At 37.4% G+C, this 24754-nt stretch overlaps 2 protein-coding genes across 3 annotated transcripts; one reads left to right on the top strand and one right to left on the bottom strand.

The window, feature by feature from the left end:
- Positions 1-645: 645 nt before the first annotated feature.
- LOC117996740 (centromere protein I-like) lies at positions 646-9777 on the bottom strand. The gene is made up of 13 exons (XM_069498439.1): positions 9441-9777; positions 8834-8986; positions 8487-8572; positions 7611-7718; positions 6260-6406; positions 5801-5863; positions 5579-5688; positions 4741-4901; positions 4451-4608; positions 3382-3528; positions 2472-2604; positions 1717-1885; positions 646-1206 (listed from the first exon to the last, which is right to left on the bottom strand). The coding sequence occupies exons 1-13, from the start codon at positions 9607-9609 to the stop codon at positions 819-821; spliced, it is 1992 nt and encodes a 663-aa protein (XP_069354540.1). The 5' UTR covers positions 9610-9777; the 3' UTR covers positions 646-818.
- Positions 9778-12805: 3028 nt separating this feature from the next.
- LOC117984529 (BRCA2-interacting transcriptional repressor EMSY) lies at positions 12806-21341 on the top strand. Of its 2 annotated transcripts, none has more exons than XM_069498435.1 (6): positions 12806-13001; positions 13143-13317; positions 14969-15272; positions 15443-15614; positions 15702-17504; positions 18642-21341. In XM_069498435.1, exons 1-6 carry the CDS (start codon positions 12941-12943, stop codon positions 19112-19114), a joined length of 2988 nt encoding a protein of 995 aa, XP_069354536.1. In that variant the 5' UTR covers positions 12806-12940; the 3' UTR covers positions 19115-21341. The 2 variants fall into 2 exon arrangements, with proteins under 2 accessions (XP_069354536.1, XP_069354532.1); XM_069498431.1 differs by having other exon boundaries at positions 18639-21341.
- The last annotated feature ends 3413 nt before the right edge of the window (positions 21342-24754 follow it).

The raw sequence follows: 24754 nt of genomic DNA, 5'->3' as shown, positions 1-24754 counted from the left end.
AATTACTTTAATTAAAAGAAGTTATTTTTCATGTAAACTAGTATAGAAGTCATGTTTATTAAACTTTGGGAGGTTATGCTGTTGTTTACAAATGCATGACGTCAGAGCACAGATAATCTATCGGCCAAACATGGCCGACAGTGTTTTCACCTGTCTAAGAAAAATATATTTTTAAATTAAAGTTTTACGGTTTTTAGGGCGCAAAAAAATATAGTGTTAATTTTTTTGATCTAATAGGACAAATATTAACCATTTAAGACCTACTTAAAAAAAGTGTCAACTAGCCTATTATCTCTCTTGTTTACATTAATATACCTACTCCATATTAAAATTGCCCGCTCTTCACTCGCGTAGGAAATGCGGCGCAAAGGCCGAGAACGACGCGAAACAATCTGTACTGTTATGTCGCGCCGCGATTCGCTCGCGAATTTAAAGCACGCTTTACGGAAAATCAGGAAAAAGGGTAAGTATAAACATAAACTCAGATATATAAAAAGTATTTTAATGTAAATTGAATAAATTGTAAGTATTACAACATTATTTTAATGTACTTAATTGAATAAATTTTAGTATTATAACATTATTATTACTTAATTATAGGTACAAAAATATAAAACTTATGTCTGGCGTAATCTTTGCGTGCCCCCAGTCTAAGGCGCGAGTACCAAATGGTTCCGTATATTCAACTTGGAATCCGCGTCGGGTATAGAATCTGTCAAGTTTGCTGACGATCTGCGGACGTAGTTTGCTGAAGATCACGCCCCTCTTGCGTCCGCGGAGGATCTTGCCGACTTAAACTAGTATAAATAAAATATTATTTATGGCTTTTGAAACCCTGGCATCGCTTGCGTTACGAACTGGCTCAAACTGTCGAACTCCTCCTGAATAACCGTGTTGAACCAAATCTTGTTGTCCGCCTCTCTAGGATCTAGTCCCAGTACTTTTACATAAGTGTAAGGCGCGAGTGCCAAATGGTTCCGTATACTCAACTTGGAATCCGCATCGGGTATTGAATCTGTCAGTTTGCCGACGATCTGCGGATGCAGTTTGCCGAAGATTACGCCCTTCTTGCGCTCGCTGAGGATCCCCTCGTAGAAACAGCTGATGAAATCTGACGAGAATCGTATCAAAATCTGCTTCTGCTGGAGGTACTGCTCATCTTTACGATCAGCCCTCGTTTTTGCACCAATGAATATTTGCTTGTACCTAGAACAATTACAAAATCTCATTAGGCGTTTTCTTCATTCTTCGCGATCAAAAGGGGATTTTGCCACCATCAATATTTATGGTCCTGTTGAACCAAAAGAGACCAGTCAATATGACGAGGGATCGATCATTAACTACACCACATGTCAAGGGGGAGGGTGGCCATAAGGAGACACTATAGGACACTGTATGGAGAATATGATGAAATAATGTTGCTCTTACTTTCATAAAAGAGGAATAAAACAGTTCACTTATATATCCAGAGTTGATGAAGGTAGTTACCAAATCCTGGTAAAACGGCACCTTAATAAAATGGATCTGAAATGCATAAACAAGCAGCGCGACCATACCTACTGCGTCGCACGCAGTCCACTGGCCACGCTGCATCGGCGTATCGGCAAAGCATACAAATCCCTACAAAGAGTTGCGCCTGTCACCTGTCGCCTGCCGAGACGCAGGTACCGGGTCGCGACTGCCGTGATCCGAATGCTACATTAACTAATGACTTACAGCAGCAAGAGTGCGGCGAGGCTTTCGAGCGCGGCCGCCGACGGCGTCAGCAGCGGCACTGCGAGCGTCAGCAAGCGCGGCACGGCGCCCGCCGCGCGCCCGCAGCGCTTCTCCACGCGCGCGCACGCCACGCTTGCGCGCACCACGCCGTACAACACGCACATGCTCTCTGCAACAAGATCAATCATACTGTCACCTACTTAGGAACATGGCATCAGTTGGCAATAGTTGTCATTGGCCGAATGTATGGTATTATAGCAAGTCGTTAAACTGTATTTTGGCCAGCAGCGGTTAAAATATAGTGTCAGATAATTAGTTTTGAAGCAAAGCTTCTAATGGCGTAGTTACAGGCTTGGCGCCGGGAAATAGAACCCTATCGTTACTACCCTCTCCATTAGTGCGTGGCTACAGAGTGCGGCGATTGAGACCAAACTCACAGACAGTGGAACTAATTAATCGCCGCGTTCGTTCGCTCGTCTCACTTTCTGTGATTTAGATCTCCATCATAAACAAAAAGCTCACTCATATGGGCGCACTACCCAGCCAATAATAAATAATTAGTTGCGTTTCATCGCCACGTTCGTTGGTTATTTAGGTAAGTATCTATCTAGCTATATTTTAGTTATAAGAAGAGTTGAGAGTTATAGCTCGTATCCGTGCGCTAATATAGCCTTTTATTTCTTCTGTTTAGCTACTCACCAGCAGCCGAACGCGCAACGCAATAATAAGTTTCGCTTCAATAGTCCAGCACTTACCAGGAGAAGCTTGCAGTCCTTTGTTACACATATCGCTTATGCGAGACGCGACCAATGGCAATATATTCGCGAAGGCGGCCTCAGAGGGACGCATACTGAGGAAATAATGGCGTTCCCGCGTACTTGCGTATACCTAAAATACAATATCAGATTTAATTACATGGTTATTTAGTCACATACATACAAACACACAAAGTGAAATGTTTATTTTTTTAATTTATGATTTGGCGTTTCTGCGATTTGTATATCTTTTAAGCAAACTAAAGAAAACTAAAGTATAAGCAACTTGTCAGATAGATTACAGGTAAGATTGATTATATTATTATTATTAAATGCGGCCGGTAGTGTGAGTCTTTCTTTTTACTCTGATACAAATTAGCCCTTGACTTTGATCTCAACTGATGGTAAGTGATTGTGATGCAGTCTAAGATGGAAGTGGGCTAACTTGGAATGGATATGGCAGTTTCATTTAACCCAGACCCCTGCCTGACGGACAAAAGTCATTTGTGGGTATGGGTATAACCTTTTATAATAAAATCCCGCAAACTATTTTGGACTTACCCTTGCACAAGTTTAAAAAATCTATTAAAAATATGCTCCTGAAAAAAGCATATTACTCAATTGAAGATTATCTAAATGATAAAAGAGCATGGATTTGACCTGCGGCTCGTTCCAGCAACGCACAGGACTGCAAATACTTTTTTATACATGGCATAATATTGTATACCAAATATTTGAAAAGAGCAACCGCGGAGTTTCTTGCTAGTTCTTCTCGGTAGGAAAGGCAAGGCCGAACCAGTGGTAGATGCATCCGACTAATCGAAAGCACTAGTAAAAGTTTACTTGAATAAAAAAGATTTATTAATATTATTATTATAATAAAGCCCTTGAATGAAGTCTGTAGACGTACAAGGTTGGTGTACATGCGGGTGAGGCTGGCCAGCAGCGCGCACTGCGGCAGCGGAGCCGCGCGGTGAAAGGCGCGTGTCGCTGCGCTTACTATCGCGTCTACGTGCTCTGCGCCTTCCGCGTGCACCCATTCCATGAGCTGAAGAATCTAAAATAACACCAATACTCAAGTAGCAGGCAGGCTCTTTAGGCATGACTTGACAATAAAAGGGTGAAAAATCAACACTAAGCTATGCTGCGCTGTGCTGTGCTATGCTCTATCGCTACTCTTAGGTTATAATGAAGATACAAGCAAACCCTACTGAGCTGCGCTTTGTACGACGTTTGGTTTATGTACGACTATGATATGTTTTAAAACATAGCAAGAATCACGCGATACGCACTGGCTCGTGTGTTGCCCATCCCGCTCAGGCTTCCGTTTATCTCGCTTGCACTTGAGCTTATGCATGTCGCGCTGTCGCAGTCGCACAGCACACCGCGCAGCTCAATGTTGTTTGTAGAAAAAACATAGCGGCAGAAAGTTAGCTTAGCTGAGCACAACAGCGCACCATAGCTCAATGTTGATTGGTCACCCTAAGATCGTTTTTGGGTTATGGGCACGATAAAATGCGGTGACGACTCTGAGCGCCACATATCTCTATGGACCGTTTAGTCATTCAACGTGTGTCACGTTTCGCAGACGTCTTTTCGGCTTCGTCGGTACCGCTATGTTGTTTCCAGATTTTTGCAGTGGCGATGTAGCGGCGGTACATAACGAGTATGAACTTGCTGACGACGCACTACGTCTCACGACACCACTTTCTACTTTCTCTTAGAATTAGTTGATGAATCCAATATTTTTTGCATCTCCTTCTTTAGTAAAGCAGTAGTAAACGTAATAAAATACAAGTTATTAATTAGATTACAACATGGGGTTATTCAAGGGGCGGACCAACAAACTCCTGAAAGGGCGGCAACGCATTGGTGGTTCCTCTGGTACTGCAAATGTTCATGGCGGTAATCACTTAACATCAGGTGACCCACCTGCTCGCTTGCTCGTTATTTTTATTTTAAAAAAATAGTAAAATTACCTCAGCAAAAAAGTCCTTCTCATTCCAAAACGGTAGATACCGTGCCAAGAACAGAGTGACCACAGGCAGACCTTGCAGCAGAGTGGCTTGGTAGGTCGCGAGGCGCTGCAAGAAGTGCTGCTTCTCCTCGTAGCTATACGGCGAATGTTCTAGAAAACCTGCAATATAGTCAGATAAGTAGAAATTAGACAGAGGTGGATAATTTCGGTATATTTATAAGTAAGTTCTTTAGTTTAGTGGTAAGTGGTTTAGTTAGCTTTATTGTAGCGATTTTCTGTTTCTACACTCACAATGATTGAGCACACGATGCAGGTCATAGCAGAGGAAGGCATGCTCGGAGTCGGAGGCTGCGACCAGCAGCGCCAGGCCGGTGGGGTTGCACAGCAGGGCTCGCAGGCGCGCCGGCCGCCGCATGTCGTGCCGAATGCTGTATTGCAGCAGTGATACTGGGCTGAAAGTGAGCATACATATAAAAAGACTTCTCCTAACTGACTGATCTATCAATGAATTTCACGGACACATGACATCTGCTCCAGAAAGGAGAGAAAGACATAATATATATTATAGGGATAAGGAGGAAAAGGGATAAACAATTTATAGGAGGTTTAGAAGGCGCCCCAGGAGCCACGTTTAAGTACCAAATGTGCCCCTCCCGCGATTTGGCGCATATTATAGGGAGATGGTGGGCTGTTCTATCAATGTAAGCTGTGTAACGTAACGTGTAAGCTGGTGGAGTTAGAAATTTGAAATTTTGACAAATACGTTCCTTTTATAACGTAGGCACTCACTAAGAAATAATTTTTCACCCCACCGTGGTTAATTAGGGGGTAAAAGTTTCTATGAACGTCCATAACTTTTCAATTTATATTAATGAAAATTTGTATTTGGACTTTAGGTCAAAACTGAAAAAGTCCATATTTCACTTTCATCATAGTGAATTTCTAAAAAAAGTATAATTATCTATCTCCAAATAATAAAACACAATTTCTACCGAGAAAATCATCATCATTATCGTCAACCGATAGACGTCCACTGCTAGACATAGACCGAGAAAATAACTGACAAATATTTTTTGTCGGTAGCGAAACCGGGGGCGCCCGCCTGGTTAGTTAATAACAATAAACTAACTCAGAGAAATCTAAATAATTCTTCTTTAAGGAATCGTCATATTGTTGCGACCCAATGTTCAGAAATTCCATACTGGGTATCAGTGGGTCAGCCTTTGTCTTTTGAGATATCTGAAACAATAGTTATATAATTAATTATACTTTATAATTTATTGCTCTATGAAAGCAATTATTGGTTCCCAATTAATTAACAAAATGCATAGTTTAAAATATTAAAACTTACTGAATTAAAGGGATTACTCCAAAAAAGATGTGTTGCCTCCTTGCCTGTACTGTTTCTTTTGCTCTAAAAAAAAGGAACCTCTTAGTATTTAACTTCTTTAAATAATTTTAACAATTAGGTATTGCTCACACGAAAAATATTGATAGCCACCGAATGAAAATAAAATGAGCAATTCATAGAGTACGAGCAAGCACGCACTCATCCGATCCGAGTCCGTGAAAATACGACCCTTTTTGTTGTACGAACTATTTGTATGGTAGCTTTAAGCTTATGACATATGTCGTAGATAGTTTTATATCCGTATTTTCACGGATTCGGATAGGATGAGTGCGTGATCGCTGTACATATAGTGCTTGGCTGCAATCAGACCAGCTGGCAAGTGACTAAGTCACTAGCTGAATTTTGGCGGCTGAAAACTTTTGATGTAAACAATACCTATATTTTGATAGTATTAGATACCTGACTGTTTTTGAATTGAGTGAGTAATTTAACGTTAACGTTTCTAAACGCTGTGTGTATAGATATTGAGGGCACTGCCTCGGGCACACACTGCGGTTTGTACGATTTGAACAGACCAAGGAGGACTTGGATCTGCCTAAACATATTCTGTAAAAAAAACATATTAAAAAAAAATTAAAATTAAATGAATACAAGTTTGATTGCCTTCTTACTTATTACCTTAAATCACAGATATCTAAATATGTAAAAAGAAAAGGTGACGGACTGACTAACTGACTGACTGATCTATCAACCCACAGCTCAAACTACTGGACAGATTGGGTTGAAATTTGGCATGTAGATAGCTATTATGCATCCGCTAAGAAAGGATTTTTGAAAATTCAACCCTTAAGGGGGTGAAATAGTGGTTTGAAATTTGTACAGTCCACGCGGACGAAGTCGCGGGAATAAGCAAGTTTATTATAATAAGGCATTTGTGGGTGTGCCATACAAAATTACTGTTTTTTTTCCACTGAACATAACGGAATTAAAATTGTCAGTTTGTGTCAAATAATTGTTGTGTTCACAGTGTTGACAAACGTCTTATCTCTAAGAGTACGCTTCCGAGTACGCTCACATGCCACTCACTGCTTCTATCAGCACCAAAATGGCAATAATCAAGTTGCTTCATATAAATACGTCATCAACTTCATATCAAGTGTATTATGTAATAGTATTATTATATATCTACATCTTAAATGCACTGTTGCAGGGTGAACTCATAATGATCAGAACATGAAGATTATTGCTATAAGATAATTACAGCATTCATGGTAATCCTCCGAAAAGATTTGACTGGGATGTATTAGTATACACTATACATCCCAGTCAATTCTTTTCGGAAATACTTAATGATTAATGATAATAATACATGTTACATACCTTTTATGGAGCGGAAACGTGGACACTGACAGTTGGCCTCGTCCACAAACTAAAAGTCGCTCAGCGTGCTATGGAGCGAGCTATGTTGGGTATCACTCTCAGGGATAAAATCCGGAACGAGGAAATTCGCAGAAGAACAAAAGCGACCGACATAGCTCAAAGGATTAGCGCGCTGAAGTGGCAATGGGCAGGCCATGTCTGTCGCAGAACCGATGGCCGATGGGGCAGACGTGTTCTGGAGTGGAGACCGCGTACCGGTAAGCGCAGTGTAGGACGACCCCCCGCCCGCTGGACCGATGACCTGAAGAAGGTGGTGGGGAGCGGTTGGATGAGGAAGGCGGAGGACCGTGTTTGGTGGCGCGCTCTTGGAAAGGCCTATGTCCAGCAGTGGACGCAAACAGGCTGATGGATGGATGGATGGATGACATACCTTTTTACCCTCCCTTTTTTTGGCTAAATCTATTAATTCCAGAACTCGTTTTCTAGTAACATCAGATGGTTTTGTCAAGGTGTATACAAGCTTCATAACATAAGGTGTCTGAAAAGATTATAAAGTTTAGTGATTTTTGTTTTCCCACTACACTAGAACCAAGAAAATTAAGAGCAGAATTTCACTATCTAAAAACCGGTCAAGTGAGAGTCGGACTCACACACGAAGGGTTCCGTACCATTAAAAAATAACACTTTTTAAATTTTATTTTTAAAACTAAATTAATAAAACATTGCTGCCTGCCAAAACATGATTCTAGGTCCCATTCGCTCACAGCCACTTGCTTGGGGTGACCATGTTTTTCGAGGACAACAACTCAACACAACAAGCTTATAACTTCGTAAATCTTCATTAAATATTTTTGAAATTTTGTATACATAGTATTCTTTATGTAAAAATATTTGACAGGTGTTTCGGTTTTTGCGTCAACTAAAACTGTAGCATATAGCTGTAACACCTTTCCTAAAATGTTACAAAGTATCTTGAGCCATCTAAAACATATGAAGAAAAATATCTATACATCTACTCGTATATATGAAAGGAAAAGGTGACTGACTGATCTATCAACTCACAGTTCAAACTACTGGACGAATTGGGCTGAAATTTGGCATGCAGATAACTATTATGACGTAGACATCCGCTAAGAAAGGATTTTTTAAAATTTAACCCCTAAAGGAGTACAACAGTGCCTTTGAATTTGTGTAGTCCACACGGACGAAGTCGCGGGAATAAGCTGGTGATAGATACGTGAATATTAGTTAATATAGTGAACTTCTCTGTGCTGCAACTTGTTGGTTAGTAAAATTAGATACTTGCCAATGCTTCGTATGTCAGCAATGTGTAAAATACTTCATATCCTGTCTCCAAAGCATTCAAGTCAATGGAATCAGTGTCCATAGCAGCTGAAACATTAATGATTTTTTATGACTTATTAATTTTATTTAACTTCCTTTTTTACCGTTTTGGTACAGAACCCTAAAAATGGCTGTGACACAGACATACTAGGTGAAATTACTTGTATTTAAATAAGGTTATTAATTTAATTTTAATTAAATAGGGTTCCTGGTTTTTCTACAGAACTCTAAGAAGAAAATATGTTCTGATTGATTAAATACTGGGAACTGGTTATAATGAAGAAGGGTAAGTAAGTAATCATAATTTACCTGTGAGCCAATCAAGCAAAAAGCCAGTTCTTGTTGTATTATTTGTACTGTCATATTTTGCAAGAATCCATTGTAAAGAGTATTCCACTGTTTTTTGTTTGACTTTTTCTTGTGGCACTAAGCAAGCACCAAGGTTTACCCATTTTGGTATGGCTGTAAAAAGAAATTATTTAACCCTAGATAGCTAAACTCCATCAAATAAATGGGAATGACAAAGTAATATCGCTCTTTTTTTAAACAGTGCACCTGAATGTTTTGTCTTGGCTAGCCAACTCACTCCTCGGTAAGGTCACTGCAGTGGAGTACCCATCGGGCAGGCAAGTGTTATAATTGTTTCTGAGATACTTGAGCTTTGCCCATTGTTTCGACGAATAGTTGCTTTTATAGGGTAAGCCTGAATGTTACTTATCTAGCATGATATATACTTAATCCTTAAAATTTATAATAAAATCCCTATATGTGAGTTAAATATTAAATTTTTGAAGAGATCTCAGGAGAAAGAGCCTAAATATGTATCACACAGAGATGAGAAATACACAATGCTGTGTGCTTTGCATGGAAATAATAATTATTTTATTTTATTGGAAATATAATTACTTGTACTTACGTATACTCAAATTTAGCCACACTTTAAATAAAGTATGAAAGTCCGCGTAGTATAAGCCAATGCTATCAACAAGATAGCCCAATTCGTCTACCTTGCTTTGAAATAATTCTTTGTCGAAACCTCTCTTCAGTGATTTAATATAGTCTATTATTTCGTCAACATCTGCCATCTTTCAAAATTAAGCTTTATCTACTTGAAACCATTCAAGAAATTTAATGAAATTAATAATATTTTATTTCTTTTATCGTTGACAAAAAATTAACCACAACAAATACCTAAACGTTTAACATGATAAAAGTTCAACATTTTGAAATTCAAAAATCAAAATTGAAAATATATAAAACGTTATAAATGACAGCTCCACAGACGACAATATGTACCACCATAGTGGCTCACTACACGACCCGACACTACCTGTAGGGCGCTTTCGAAAAACGTGCGTCAATCATTATTACAATCTCAATTGTTGTGATTGGCTGAATTTGTGCTATTCTTGTTGCAACAATGCATTATAGCCAATAGTGAGTGAGCGTCAACCAATCAGAAGTGACGACAGACGTCCAGGCAAAGCTGCCAATCAAGTACGCACGTCTCGTGAACGCTTAAAAGCATAAATACTTTTTTATTTATAGTCCGTACAAAAATAGTCCAAGGTACAGTATGACAAGGCTCTTTTGGCACTTGAATGCTTGAATCCCAAGTTGAAGGTGTATTTTTCATGAGATTCTGGTCCACCTATAGATATTTTAGGATATTTTACAATTTTAATTTTTTTATAGTGTTTTACCTACACTTCAAAAAAAAAATATTAGAAATCACCTTAGAGGTACTTCCAATATCAATTTATAACCGACCGTTTTTAAATCCTTTCAGTTTTAGTGGTTCTAGGTATGTTCTAGGTCCTCTGCAGAATCAGGATTGAGGATTTCTGGCTACATAGATAGAAAAACACAACTCCTTTATTTTTGAAAGTCGTATTAGTCGGTCACAGATAGTTATGTCCAGATATGCAACTAGCGTGGCCCCCTCAGTCCCTCTCGCTCAAGGAGAGGTACTTACTTGTGAAATGTAATTCCGGCTATTTTACGTTCGCTTCGGCTATTGTAGCCTAGTATACTACAACCCACAACACTTCAAAAACAAAAAACAACAAAACGAATCAATTATTTATTTACAATACATGAGTCAACATAACCTCACTTCACGTTGTTTGCCAAAATCTCACGTACAAATACATTTTGGCAAATAAAAAAAAGTGGCCACGGTGATAAGGACAAAACATAATCATTTTGTCACGTACTAATAAGAGCTTAAATGCATTTAGCTATCTCGCCTCTAACAGTAAGTGTCACAATAGGGCTATGTTTATAGGTTCAGCCATTCCAAAGATTAGCCCATTTAAACAGACAGGCAAAAATTTAAAAAACGTGCGGTTCAAATAACCACATGAGCAATATGAGATAGTTATTTAAAAATTAAAGACAGACAAATCAATTTCATTTATTAGTATAGATATTCTTGTTAGAAATGGTAATTTTATATCTGGTACCTAAGTACTAGTATCCCTAAAATTCATAGACAAAATTATGGACTCTTTCGGAACTCGAAATGTCAAACGAAGTCCGAAGTAGTGATGTTAAGATGTACAAACGAAGTACAGATGCTGTACTTTGCTGCAGGTAATCGATTAAATACAAAACATATCGATATTTTATATTCGACATTATTTTAAATAATATGAGCTGATCCACCCGACTTCACTCAGAGGGAACTTGAGGAATTACAAATACTTAATTGAAGTTTCTGGAATATAGCATTTACAATTTTCAGTTTGAAACTGAAGTTCCCACAATAACTAGTTGGAATCATTCGATTCCGAACGTTGGGAAAAAATTGTGAGTATTTTAGAAATTAAACAACGCATATTTATTTCATGAATAAATGTTATTAACAATGCATTGTATTATAAAAATTGGAAATTTCAAGTTTCTATAATGTTGTAAAATAGCTTTGTAAAACATTCTGTAATGTTTGTACATCTGTCACAACCACCACGTCATTAACCGACTTTAAAAAAGAAGGAGGTTCTCAATTCGTCGGAATCTTTTTTTTTACTTCTCACTACGTGAGTCCAGCTGCGCGATTGCGGGAGATTGACAGGTACAATGTCACGATCGCAATCACCTCTGATTGGTTGACGCTCGCTCACTATTGGCTACAATGCATTGTTGCAACAAGAATGGCACAAATTCAGCCAATCAGAACAATTGAGATTGCAATAATAATGATTGATGCAGGTTTTAGACAATCGCCCTACTGGTATTCTAACACAATTTGAAACATTTTCGGTCTTCCTATAAGAAATTCATGTTCTACGATGACATTTTCTACATCCATCCCACCCTCGCACATATTATGCGTCTACCAAACTCTCTTGTTATCAATAGGAAACCAAAAGCTGCATTTGATTGGAATGCAATAATTATCGAACGCCTCAACTCGCCGAGTTGTGAAAAAAGTCGGTACCTAGCTGATAAACGACTGTTATAATTATAATTATAACTATATTATATAGTTAGGTAGGTATATATTATTTATTCTTGCATGTACCTGCTTTATTAGATTAGATATGCAATTGAGTAGGTAGGTATTTTGAATAATAGAAAAATATTATATTGCTTATACAGGCTGTACCTACTCATGTAGTTAGTCGAAGTAATCCTGACTAACTAGTTTCGAATCCATCCGGGGTCAACCGCGCCGCGTTGCAAGTAGAGTCCCTGTGAAAAAGGGCCCGGATGGGTTCGGAAACTAGTTGAGCTTAATAATTCGACTAACCACATGAGTACAGCCGATATCAGCTATATTTGTATTGGATGTCGTTGTCTCTCGATAGTTTAAACGCTAAAATAGTATAAAAATAAAAAATGAGTTACATTTTTTATTCAAATCAGAAAAGTACCTATTAATCTATAAAATATCGCAAGGTTGCACGTAAAGCTACTATCGATAAGTACCTACTTAATAAAATCTCATGATTAGTCTTATTTCTAATTAAACTAGTTTTAATTTAATAATACGAGTTTACAATTTAAATTAATATTATAACTAATTATAATTTAGTTAAATAATTCATTTAATTGAAATAATTACAATTTAAACTAATACGAGTTTATAATTTAAATTAATAATTTTCTTTGATGTTATTTTGTGCATCGATAGGTACTTGTAGAAGAGTGTATAATATATTTTTAAAAAAATTGCCCTCTGTTTGACAGGTCGGCTTGACACTTCGATCTAAAATAATATCGAGTAAAAACTAAAATCGATTTAGAAGTATTGGAAGAGTACTCGACACTCGTATTTTCATGAATCGGTTCGGTTATCCCTATTTTGAAGTAAACAGTATGGATATTTGCCAGTAGATTATTTTAATAAAATATGGTTAAAATCATTCAAATAAATACAGTTTTATGAGTGTTAAGGATTAAGGTTTAAACATGTGGCCTATGCTTCTTAATATGACACGCGACGAATGTCGACGGACGCTTAGAAGACTCGGTATATATTTAGTTTTATAAATGGCATTCGTTTTCCCTCCTATGGTTTTCTTCAACAATGCTTAGAGCGATGCAACTTGTATTGTTGCTAATTGTGGCTGTATTTATGTCTCATTTTCATGAATGATTTGTTTTCTTGTAGAATTAGAAGCTTACTCGAATATGATGACTGTGTTCAGAGCACAAGGGGAATTAGAAGACAACAGAAAAAAGTTGCTTGAGGAACTACGCGCCGTTTTACATATAAGCAGCGATCGCCACAATGCTGAAGCGCGTCGCGTCTCTAATGACGAGCTCTTAGCAACCATTGCAGAACAGTAAGCTTACAATAGGATATTTGCATTGAGCACAAGATTTATTTTTAAACAGTAGTACAACAAACTTTAAGATGGCTGAAATGTATCAATATCCATATGTATTGTAGTTGTACTGTGCTCATATTCATTTCTACAGAATTTATAACCCTTTTCTAACTGAATGCATGATAAAGTATGACATGTTGTACCATTTTATTTCTTGATTTGTCTTGGCCTTATAGATAATTAAAAATTTGTCATATTTGATACTTTATTAAAATTTCATACATTAATGTTAGGTTATAAAAAATCACTATACCTTACATGAAGAGAAATATATTTTTTTTACTCCCATTGTAATTTACAAAATGCATACGGATTTCAAGATAACCTTTCTAGTAAGTACTTGAGTAATTCGACAAAATATATTTTTATCCTGACTAAAAATAGTTTCACCGACTCATATTTTTATCACAACTTTTTTAATTTGTTAATTCAGCCTGGGAAAGTTAGGGCCTGACCATTAAGTGGAGATTAAATTAATTTTATCACACAAATCCTATAGTCTCAAGAGTTTTCTAGAGGCAGCCATTACAAATTTATTTTTAGGGTTCTGTACCTCAAAAGGAAAAAGAAACCCTTGTAAGATCACTTCGTTGTCTGTCAAGAAACCTATAGGGTACTTCCCGTTGACCTAGAATCATGAAATTGAAATGAATTGAATTGAATTTGTGGTTACACAAAAAAAAATTAAAATGTGTTCATGAACAAATATGTACAGTAGAAACTCGATTATCCGGCCCTCGGTTAAACAGATTCGCGATTATCCGGACTACCAACCGAAAATTGTTCAGCCAAGTGCGAGTCAGACTCGCGCACCGAGGGTTCCATACTCTGGTATTTTTTCCGACATTTTGTACTATATATCAAAAACTATTATGCATAAAAATAAATAAAAACCTGTTTTAGAATGTACAGGCAAAGCCCTTTCATATGATATCCCACTTGGTATAGTTATCTTACTTTGAAAATTGAAAATACTATTATAGTGAACTACATAATATGCACAAAACCCGCTTTTCTTCATACATTCGATTATCCGGATTTTTGATTATCGGAATCCCTAACGACAACAATTAGCCCGGTTAATCTATGGTAAATAAACTAATTAAAGTTAAAGTTTCCACTGTAATTAGTATTTTCAATTTTCAAAGTAAGATTAACACTAGAAAGACGGGAGCGGTCGCAAAAGTTTTATTATTCTAAAACGCTTTGTGTAAACTTGCTGAGAATTTGTGACTTTTATTAGTATTACACTTAGCATCTGTGTTGTAAAATCGCTCAGAATCATACCTATATGTATTGACATTATTTTATCAACATCATAAAAAAGATCCACGTTACAACACTTTGATTTAATGTGCTTTGGTTGTATAAAATTCAAGTGTTGTCAATCTGAAAGTAAAGGTACAAAAAATATTAAGCTATTCTTTTTTGTTATTTTTTCTTTCATCAATCCTAAGGAATTCATTCTCATTCTTAAGAAGGATTAATACTTGTAAAATGTCGCTTATATTATATCTAGCATACTATGCTACATTTTTAGTTACTTATCATCTAGAGTCTAGACTGATAGACAGCACAAGAAATCTAAGGAATGAATATTTGATAGGTTGGCTGGTCCTAACACGGCTCTAGGGTGGATCAGCGAGGGGCGCCGGCGCGTGCCGCTCATGCCGCGTGGCGTCGCGCAGACCATGTACACGGAGCTGGCCGATAGAGCCGCCGAGACCGTGGCCGCCGATAATAAAGAAATCAAAAATAGAATTGAGAGCGAGAAGTTAATCGCTCCAAAGACTAATGAGGAAGAAATGCTGGATGCTGAGGGCCAAACTGCTGAGGCTGGCCTTCATACGAATGAGGTCATGGATGAAATGTTGTATACCCCTGTAGCCATGGAGGATCACACTACAAAAGTAAGTTACCTGTATGAAAAAAAGTTATTTTCAATCCATAACAATAATATTTAAACTATATCTTTAGTCAATCATAAATGACCTTGTTATATAATAGTTGTAAGCAATATTGTTATAAATAATGATTTTATCGGTCACATTTAAGAAAACCTTGTATGTTGAACCTTTAGATTTGGGAAACAGAGCTGATTTGCCGCAAACGAAAAATACCTGAAAGTGGAGCTATACCAGACGAAGCACCACCACCACCTAACAAAAATATGAGAAACATACCTGTTAACACTAATCAAAAGCATCTCAATCTATCACAAGTGTATTCACGCTTCTCTCAGCCGGCAGCGAGTATGTACAGATTTACGTCTGTTTAAACAATATATTTATTTTTGTTATATTTTACATGATTATTAATTTTGGTTCTTCCCTTTGCAGGTAAAGCGACCGGACACTCGAAACATTCTTACAATCAAGTGAGTAAAGTTTCAACTGGTAAATCGAGTCAGCCGCGCGCCGCGCCCAAGCCACGCGCGCAAAAACGCGCCACGTCCAAAGCACAAAAGAAAAACCAGGAGCCACCGCCGTCGCCCGACAAGCAGTATGCTGGATCCGTGCAGCTCGACTACTCGGGCCCGCCTGGCTCCTTCCAGGCCAGCTACGCGCAGTCCATACTGGGCGGCAAAACGACGGCCGACTACAGCGACGACATGAACCCCAAACCTTCGCCCGGCGTGGCGGCCGAGGCGCCGCCCGCCGCGCAGGCCTCGCCCGCCGCCAAGCAGCTCGTTGCCAGAAAGCCTTGCCACCTTATTATCAAAAAGCGTGGTGACGTCGCAGCTGATAAAAAAGTACAAATGTCCGAATTCAAAGTCATACAGAAGCCCTCGGACGAAATAAAACTCGTGACGAGTCGACCTTCGGTCGCAACTGCCGGCCCGATGCAGCGACCGACCGGCCCACCTGGCAAAATGGTAACCACCAAAGTCATCGGCACCCTGCCGAAACCTCGAACTTCCGCTGCGACCGTTCTGCCGGCGGAGAAAATGATCGTCGTATCTAAAGCGTCGGTAGAAAACAGGTTGCCGAATTCAAAAATTGTAATTAACTCCTCGGTGATAACCACCCCTAGTAGAGACAGTCCGCAGATAGTTACGAGTGGCGCATCCAGTCGAGCCATCCAAACGTCGGAAGCTTTGACCCCGAAAGGTATACCGGCGACCGATCTGAAAGTATCCGCGAAGACTTTCGTTTTGAATCCGAAATCGGGCCAAAAGATGGTAGTGGTGCCGGCGAAAGCCAATAAAGAGGGCCAGCTTCCTCTATTTCACTTCAAAGGAATGCCCACCCCTGTGAAATTGGTCACTGTTAGCTCACAACTGAATACTCAAGTCACGAAGCCGATGGGAATAACTGGTGTATCGAAACCGACTATCGTGAACGCGATGCCTTCGAATGCAAAAATTGTCGGAGTGGAACCTATAAAAACAGCTAATATGGCGGATATCGTTCCCGTGAAAGGTCTACCGGCGGTCTCTTCTCCTAAAATCACTAACCCCATAGTGAGACCTATGAACGCCAAGGGTAACCTCATAGTCGTACAAAAAGGCGCTACGCTAAGTAAGACCCTTTCGTTTGCTAAAAATGGTAGTGACGTTTCTAAAATAATTATGGGTAAAAATGTGAATAAGCTATTACAAACGACGAAACCAGATCAAGTAGACCCGTGCAAGGCGGGAAATGTCATAGTTTTAGAGCTCAATAACGAGCAGACTGCCCGAACCACAACCATGTCCGAGATTTTGGAGAGCAGAAATACTAACGCGCCGTGTATCACTGAGCAAGATACATCTTGTTCCGCGCGACGGATAACGCAGGACACGCCGGTACTGTTCGAAGCACAAATAACTCCGGACACTTGCAACACTAGCAGCTTAGATTCAAGCACGAGTTTGCGGGAAATAGAGCATCTAGAGGAATCTAGTTTAGGCTTAATGGACAAAAGTGTTAAGGATAAATCTAGCTTTAGTAAAGGCGACGAAATTAAAGATACCTCGAGCGTAACAGATTGGGAGATCGACTTGGAAACGTCCGGGAAAAGTAAAGAAGTTGATAAATTAAATTCATTACATTTAGATCTCGGCATGTCGAGCGATAGTGAAAATGAGTACATCGTCGATAGCCACAAGACGAAGATCCAGCACTTGCCTGCTCAGAGGATACAGAGCGCTACACCCACTGGTGAGTTAAACAGTAACACAAAGCATGAGTCATTAACATGTATATCCTAATCAATATCACTTATTACCCAGATATTACCCAAATTCAGAACTGAAAGATTTATAGATTTTTATTTATCTACTAGCTGATGCCCGCTTCGCCTTTAGATTTTTGAAAATCCTGTGGAAACTTGATTTTCCAGGACAAAAAGTAGCCTGTACTTACGTTTAAAACATTCAAACCGATGATTCTTTAAAAATCCTGTGGAATCACCACAATTTAGATATGCAATTCCTTACAGCGTCAGGGTTGAGGAGTTGGGTCTTCGAGTTCAACGATAAACTCTTTATTTGGTAGGTACCTCCAGCTCCAGTATCAATTTATAACCGAGAGTTACTAAATCCCATTAGTTTTGGTGGTCAGTTCCCCTACAGCATCAGGATTGAGAAGTTGGAATCCAATTTTTTATGGGACAATGTCGCAAAGTTTATCTATCGATTAAAAAAATTACGCAAATTGGTTCAGAAATCTTGGAGATTTCAGTGTACATAGGTAAAAAAATCATTTCATTTAAAGAAAAACACAACTCCTACCGCGGTTGTTTGACAGCTACAATGTCACGATCGCAATCATCTCTGATTGGTTAATGCTCGCTCACTATTGGCCACAATGCATTGTTGCAACAAGAATCGCACAAATTCAGCCAATCAGAACAATTGAGATTGTAATAATGATTGATGCAGGTTTTAGACAATCGCCCTACGTGATTGAGTTGTTTATCTATCGATTAAAAAATTACGCAATTTGGTTCAGAAATCTTGGAGATTTCAGTGTACATAGATAGAAAAACACATCTCCTCCTTTTTGAAAGTTGGTTAAAAAATAACTTATGTTACTCCTTAGTTAATACTCTACTTGTCTGTGAAAGTCCCGTCAAACAAGGCTCAGCCGTTTCGAAGATAAGCCCGTTCAAACAGACCGAAATTTTAAAAACATGCGATGCAATGATGTCCAAATAACCATTTGTAGTAGTTATTTCAAAATTACAGACGGACACTTCAATTTTATTTATTAGTATAGAAGTATAATCTATACATCATAATTAAAACGTTTACAAATTATATTAATAAGGTTTTATTATATATATTTTTGCAGTAGATAGCCTCGACAGATATAGTTCAAGTGCTCTATCTCGAACCACGAGGACACTCCTCAGTCAGCTACAAGACGACGGCTCGTCCAGTAACGATTCGTCGTTTGCAATCAAAGCAAAATGTACTAAAGTAAAGGATAGCGAGATCAAATTGGACAAATCGGAATCGGAAGCGCTGTCTAAGGCCCGAGCGAAGTTGTCGGAGAAAGTAGCGGAGGCGAGGTCGCAACAGAAGCGGATAGACGTATACAGCACGGCAATTACGACGTCCGACATCAATCTGGATTCGTTCGCGTATCTCGACGAGACTCTGATGGCGGGTGACGACGAGTTCGCCGCGGACGGCAAGCGCGACGCGCGGTCGGGGGACGTGTTGGACGACCAGCTGAGTCGATTGCTGGGCGAGGACTCCGCCAACTCGTCCACAGACTCGCAACTTGTAAGTGAAACTTTGCCTTTACACAAGAATGAGCAATAACGTAGTTGTATGGCATATGGGTCAAATATTTCTTTAAAATGTAACAGTTACTTGTGGTGGGTCTACCGCAGATAGTCGACCTTTTCAGATGATCAGCGACTAATAGTATGATTGTTGAGTTTGTTGTTGCACGATTGTTCAAGGTCACTCTCCGATTTCGGCGATTGGCGACAATCTATGGGACTGGTTTTCATTTAACCACAGTTTATTTATGTTTGTATTGAAAATATTAATTTGCTTAAGTGTCCACATAAGTTAATTCACTTGAATTAATGTATGCTCATGGAGACCTCTATAGTATTTTGTTACGTTTACACTCAGGGTCAAATTTAGCCAATGTCTACTTTGATTGGTCGGTGGTCGGACTGCGCATGAGTGTAGACTCTAGAAAGACTTCCTTTGTCTTAACCAAGACCAAGGCACTTATAGCCTTTTAGACTGTCTGCTGTCATGTCATGATTTTCGGTTGTCTGCGATAGTACGTAAATCGTAATTTGTGAATGCGGTTTCTAAGAATGTGATTTTTGTAGATTATTGAAAGTATATTTTTTTAATGAAAAATGTCCAGGAAAATGAGGCTAAAAATTTAAAAAAAAATTTTTTTTTTTTGGAAAACCTACTCCTATTTTTTCAAATGCAGCTTTATTAATATAATATTTTTGATGTGGTTTAACGTATTGTGTTCGTGTTAATCCTGCGTTTTGGTTGAATACAACCGGAATCTTCAAACATAATTTATAAAGTTATCAAAAAAATACTAATCACACCGAGCCCTAATATTTAGGAAGAAATAAATAATTTTGTATTATTTTAATACTAAATGTGGTTGATATAATTTAATAAAATATATTTGTCAATGATACAGACTCTGATTAAATCATCATTATTATAATGCGAGAATTCTATACCGGGCGTCAATTGGTTACCTGGAATGTCAGAGCATATCAAAAATCTTAACTCTAGTGTCCGACCAAACGTCGATATCTATCAGGCCGAAGCCGATTAATCGGCTATCGCTATTAACCGTAAAAAAATCATTCTAAAAGTGAATAAAATAATGTATTTTTTTTATTTATGTTGACTGTGTTCTTGTTGAACTGGTCATAAATAATAACACCTTCGAAATAATGTTCTATTCCATTGCACTCTAGCGCATTCGTAACAGTTCATTCAACATATCGGCGTTTGCTAGAAACCTTCGGCTTCGGCCAAAACTTCGGCCTATTTTGGCCGAAGCCAAAGCCTAAGGTTCGCTTCGACACTACTTGTTAAACAGTTCAAGTATTAGAACATAATATTTAACAAGTAATCCTACTAGAGAGAGAGCCAGCGCGTGCCAGACCTTCGCCATTTCGGTCATCAGAACGGCATTCCGAACCAGTGGTAAATTAAACTAGTCGACGATTCAAAAGCACTTCTAAAAGTTTACTTGAATAAAAATATATTCTATTCTAATTTATAAAAGTTGAAAGTTTCTCTGTGTATTGTCCCCAACACAGTGAAGACCGATCAGCGACTATGAAATTTGGATCAAAGTGGCTTTGGGAGATAATAGGTGTACAAAATCTTACGCCAAAGTACAAAGTCATTTTTTTTTCTTCGGAGAAATCACTTCATGCATTGCCAGACACGTGTCGTGGCAACCCCCTGCCAGACGCCCTTAAAGTTTATTAATTTATTAAAGTTTAAGGATGTCATGTCTGGCAGGAGTTGCCACAATAATAAGCGTCTACCATGGCAACGCATGACGTGAGTCTTGATTTCTAATACTATCCCGAAGAAAATATAAAAAAATTGACTTATACTTTGACGTAAGATTTTTATACCTTCATTACCTATTATATCCCACAGCCACCATGATCCTAACTTCATAGTCATTGATCGTTCCTCCCTGTGTTGGTCACAATACGCAGAGAAACTTTCAGCTTTTATAAAATGACGAAGGTCTGGCACGCGCTGGCTCTTAGACTATATATATTACACAGGTTTGTTAACCAAAAAGTAAAAAACGATTATGATAATTAATAATTATGTATTTGCTCAATTTACATAATTTTATATGTGTAATATACTTTCGTATTAATGAAATTAAGTTGTAACTTTTACACATAAGTAAAAATATATTTATTATGTTTATAATATTATCATTAGCAATGTGTATAAAACATTTGGCCAATTCAGGATAATTTATAATGCTTTGTTTTTAAACTAACTATTAGGTCTAACTACATCGCACTGTGGGACAAAACGGTGTGTAGCGTCTCAAAAATCCGTAACTTTTTTATTATTTGAAATAAACCGATGATTTTTTTTACATATAATCTTTAATATATAAGCTTTAATATTTTAACCTTTTCAAGGTAAATATTTTTTACTAAACATAATAAAAAAATATGAAGTAAAATAAATAAGCTTTTTTATGACATTTTGCGAATATAAATACGTATAATATTTAAAAGAAAATTAAATAAGAGTTTTTATGACATTTCGCAAATATATTGTACGAAATTTCAGCCATTTAAAAGATTTAGGCATTAATTTTTTTTCCCTTAAAAATTACAAATACTGAAACTGACAATTTGCTAACAATTTTATCATAATTAGATGCAGGATGGTTATAAAACGTTCTTAGTTACTTCAAAGAGCTCTTTTGAAATAGTTTCAAATTGTTTCTTTGACTGGATATCTTATAAGATTAGAAGTTTATGTATATAAGAGCATGGAAAACGTTTTCATTTGTCATTGACCTAAAGCACTTTCGTGCGTGGTTAGTTTTTTTTGTACTTACTTCTTGATTACTGGGCATCAGCAGCTGACTACAAGTATCAGATATGCAAAAATAAAGCAAAGTGCCTTAATATATTATTATTTTCTTCATGTACCTAGCTACTTATTAAAATTTTGTTAACTGAAGAGCTATGTTTTATCCACATAATAATAACTGAGCAGTTTTGTATATTCGCCAAACTTTTTTGGATCGGCAGGCCTACATAATGCCAAGGCCTGTAGAATTACATAGAGCCTTTATTAAATCTTTGTCAACTCCTCTAATTTCTAAAATGCAATGATAATTCGTAAAAAATCGATGAGGTGTAAATTGATGGTATTTTGTACAGTAGGTATGACCCGAAACTCAAGGAATTTTAGTAAATTAGCCCCTACAAGCGAACTGATAACAGTTTTGCACCCAAAAATCATTTTTTCATTGTAACTATTATAATTAAATCCATAATAATGAACCTGGTCAGCACTAATAACATTATTTATCAACCAACATAAAATTTCATCAAAAAGCAAATATTCAGGAATTTGATTATATTTTTACTTGGATTAAAATGAGAAAGGCTTGAAATAATCCAGTAAAATATATTTAAACTGAAAACTCTAATAAAACTCAAAAAGAAGTAAGATATTGATTTTTTTCAAAATTCATCATTTTTACCACTCGATGCATAAATGTGTTTTATTTGAAAGGGGGCAAATTCGGGCAAGATTTTTTTCTTGCCTTATATAATGGGGAAAATATTGAATTCAATGACATAAATATCTCCACATAGGGAAACGTAGGTAACTGTCAAAAGTCAATTTAAAGTTTTAAAAAGAGACATTTTTTAAGTTCTATAAAAATATTTTGTAACTCACTGTACAAGAATTTTAGAATTTTCGTTTTAATTTTTTTTTAAAGCAGGATGAATTACCTCTTCAACCATATACAACACATATACCTTTATTTTAAAACCAGCCCAGAATCGACATCGTAAATCTTGGTTCGCTACATTACGAAAATTACATAAATTCGACTCACCACTTCAAGTTCAAGTTTTGAATGTAAATAATGGATATTTGTATATAATTTTTACATTAACAAGTGCTTATAGTCTTCTATTAATGATATCTTAAAAAAAAACTATTGTAATCATAGTTATACAAAATGCATTTTTGAGACGATATTGTCGGTTTCGTCCCATAGTGCATCGGTGCGCTTTCAACTTACGTTAGGCACACGCGCTAACTGCCCCGACGTATGCCTGTGCGCATGCCTTATGTTCGCTGGCAATTTTTTTAATTTGTTATAGGCACAATCTTGGCCACAATCACACCTGATGGGAAGCGATGATGTGGCCTAAGATGGAACACGTTTATCTAGATGCCTATTCACTTTTGTTTTAAAGTTACCCGGATTGTAACTGGCAGGAAATACAGATCGCCGAAAAGTATTGCGAACTAGCCTTGCGTATGAGGAATGATGTCGCAAAAAAAAAAAAAACTCGAGCGCGTCAGATTTTCGGAAGGGGTGTTGAGTAGGCCCCAAGGAAGCTCCCTTTAAAAAAAATGACGATTTCGGCGCGACGATAAGTTACGATGAATTTTTGAAAATGCAAAAAAAAAGTTTTTTCGAAATACTCGAGCGCGGGTAGATTTCATAGGGGAGGTTTATCTCGGTAGCCTGAAAGCATATTTTCTTAATCTGACAAAAATGTTGGTGGGTTCTCTTAATCTGACCGAAAAAGGTTTTTTGGTTTCTTTTTTCCTTTCTTTCTCCTTGATAATTGAAATTAAGGAAAAATACTGGTAGGACGGCATATTTCGCGAAGCGCTCAGTCTGTATTACATGTTTATGGCAAATTCCTCTTTTTTGCTTCAATTCTTCACTTCGTTTTGCTTACGGTACGTCCAAAAAAACAATTTGAGGATCAACAGGCTATTGAATAATGTACATACATGAAACTGTACATGTTAATGATACTTTTGTATACAGATACGCGTAACTTTTTCCGAGTCCACGAAAATTGTCGAGAAGCTTAAGAAAAAAAAATTTTGAGATATAATAAAAGTCACATAATTTAATTATCGTTATTTTATATCAATTATTTAACACCCTCAGTTTTCGAGATATACTCAAAAAACCGGGAGTTTGAGTTTTTATGATGCTTCAAGTCAAAAAGTTTTAACTTTGGACAAAAATGTAAAGAGACCTTTTTTGTGTAAAATAAAATTACCTTTTTTGTTTATTTAAACTTTTTTTTGGTAAAATGTATCGTTCGCGACTTATATGCCGCAACGCGTTTTTCGGAAGACGAAATGGCTCCTCCACACTTCCGGTCACGCGGAAACCGGCAGATTTTGTATTTTTAGTAAATTTTAGATTATATTCTTCAAAATAAAAAAATAAAAAATCGCGCTCGAGAATTCCGGATTAACGTTTTTTTTTTACAAGTTCGCGACCTTATAACTCGGCGGCGTCAAGGACTTATCGTCAGATTTGTTAAATTTAGTCTTAAAACACTAAAATCAACCCCCAATATCTTAATCTGACGCGCTCGAGTATTTCAGACTATCGATTTTTTTTTACTAATCAGCCCCCCAATTGTGTAAGAATAACCATTTCATGGCTATCGCAATCGTCAAGAAATTCTGCCCTTTGATTGGTTGATTCGCTGTTTACATTTTTTCACAGCCAATCAAAGGGCAGAATTCTTGACGATTGCGATAGCCATGAAATGGTTATTCTTACACAATTGGGGGGCTGATCGTCTATCCTAGGCGCGCGTCACTACATATAGAGCTAAATACTTTACAAGGTTGTTCTATTAGGTCTAAGGTATCTCTCATATCTTAAACTGCCACGCTCGAGTATTG

This window comes from Maniola hyperantus, chromosome 1 (assembly GCF_902806685.2).
Source record: "Maniola hyperantus chromosome 1, iAphHyp1.2, whole genome shotgun sequence".
Taxonomy (NCBI): Eukaryota; Metazoa; Arthropoda; class Insecta; order Lepidoptera; family Nymphalidae; genus Maniola; species Maniola hyperantus.
The sequence above is the reverse complement of the archived record's forward strand: the minus strand, read 5'-3'. Positions and strand labels throughout refer to the sequence as shown.

Excerpts from the sequence above, each read along its gene's own strand:
- LOC117984529 (XM_069498431.1), top strand. The coding sequence starts at position 12,941 with ATGTGGCCTATGCTTCTTAATATGACACGCGACGAATGTCGACGGACG. Across the intron at positions 13,002-13,142 it reads ACGGACGCTTAGAAGACTCG|AATTAGAAGCTTACTCGAAT; the intron begins GTATATATTTAG and ends GTTTTCTTGTAG. Across the intron at positions 13,318-14,968 it reads TTAGCAACCATTGCAGAACA|GTTGGCTGGTCCTAACACGG; the intron begins GTAAGCTTACAA and ends AATATTTGATAG.
- LOC117996740 (XM_069498439.1), bottom strand. The coding sequence starts at position 9,609 with ATGGCAGATGTTGACGAAATAATAGACTATATTAAATCACTGAAGAGA. Across the intron at positions 8,987-9,440 it reads GTGGCTAAATTTGAGTATAC|CCATACCAAAATGGGTAAAC; the intron begins GTAAGTACAAGT and ends TTCTTTTTACAG. Across the intron at positions 6,407-7,610 it reads AAAAAAGGGAGGGTAAAAAG|AATATGTTTAGGCAGATCCA; the intron begins GTATGTCATCCA and ends TTTTTTTTACAG.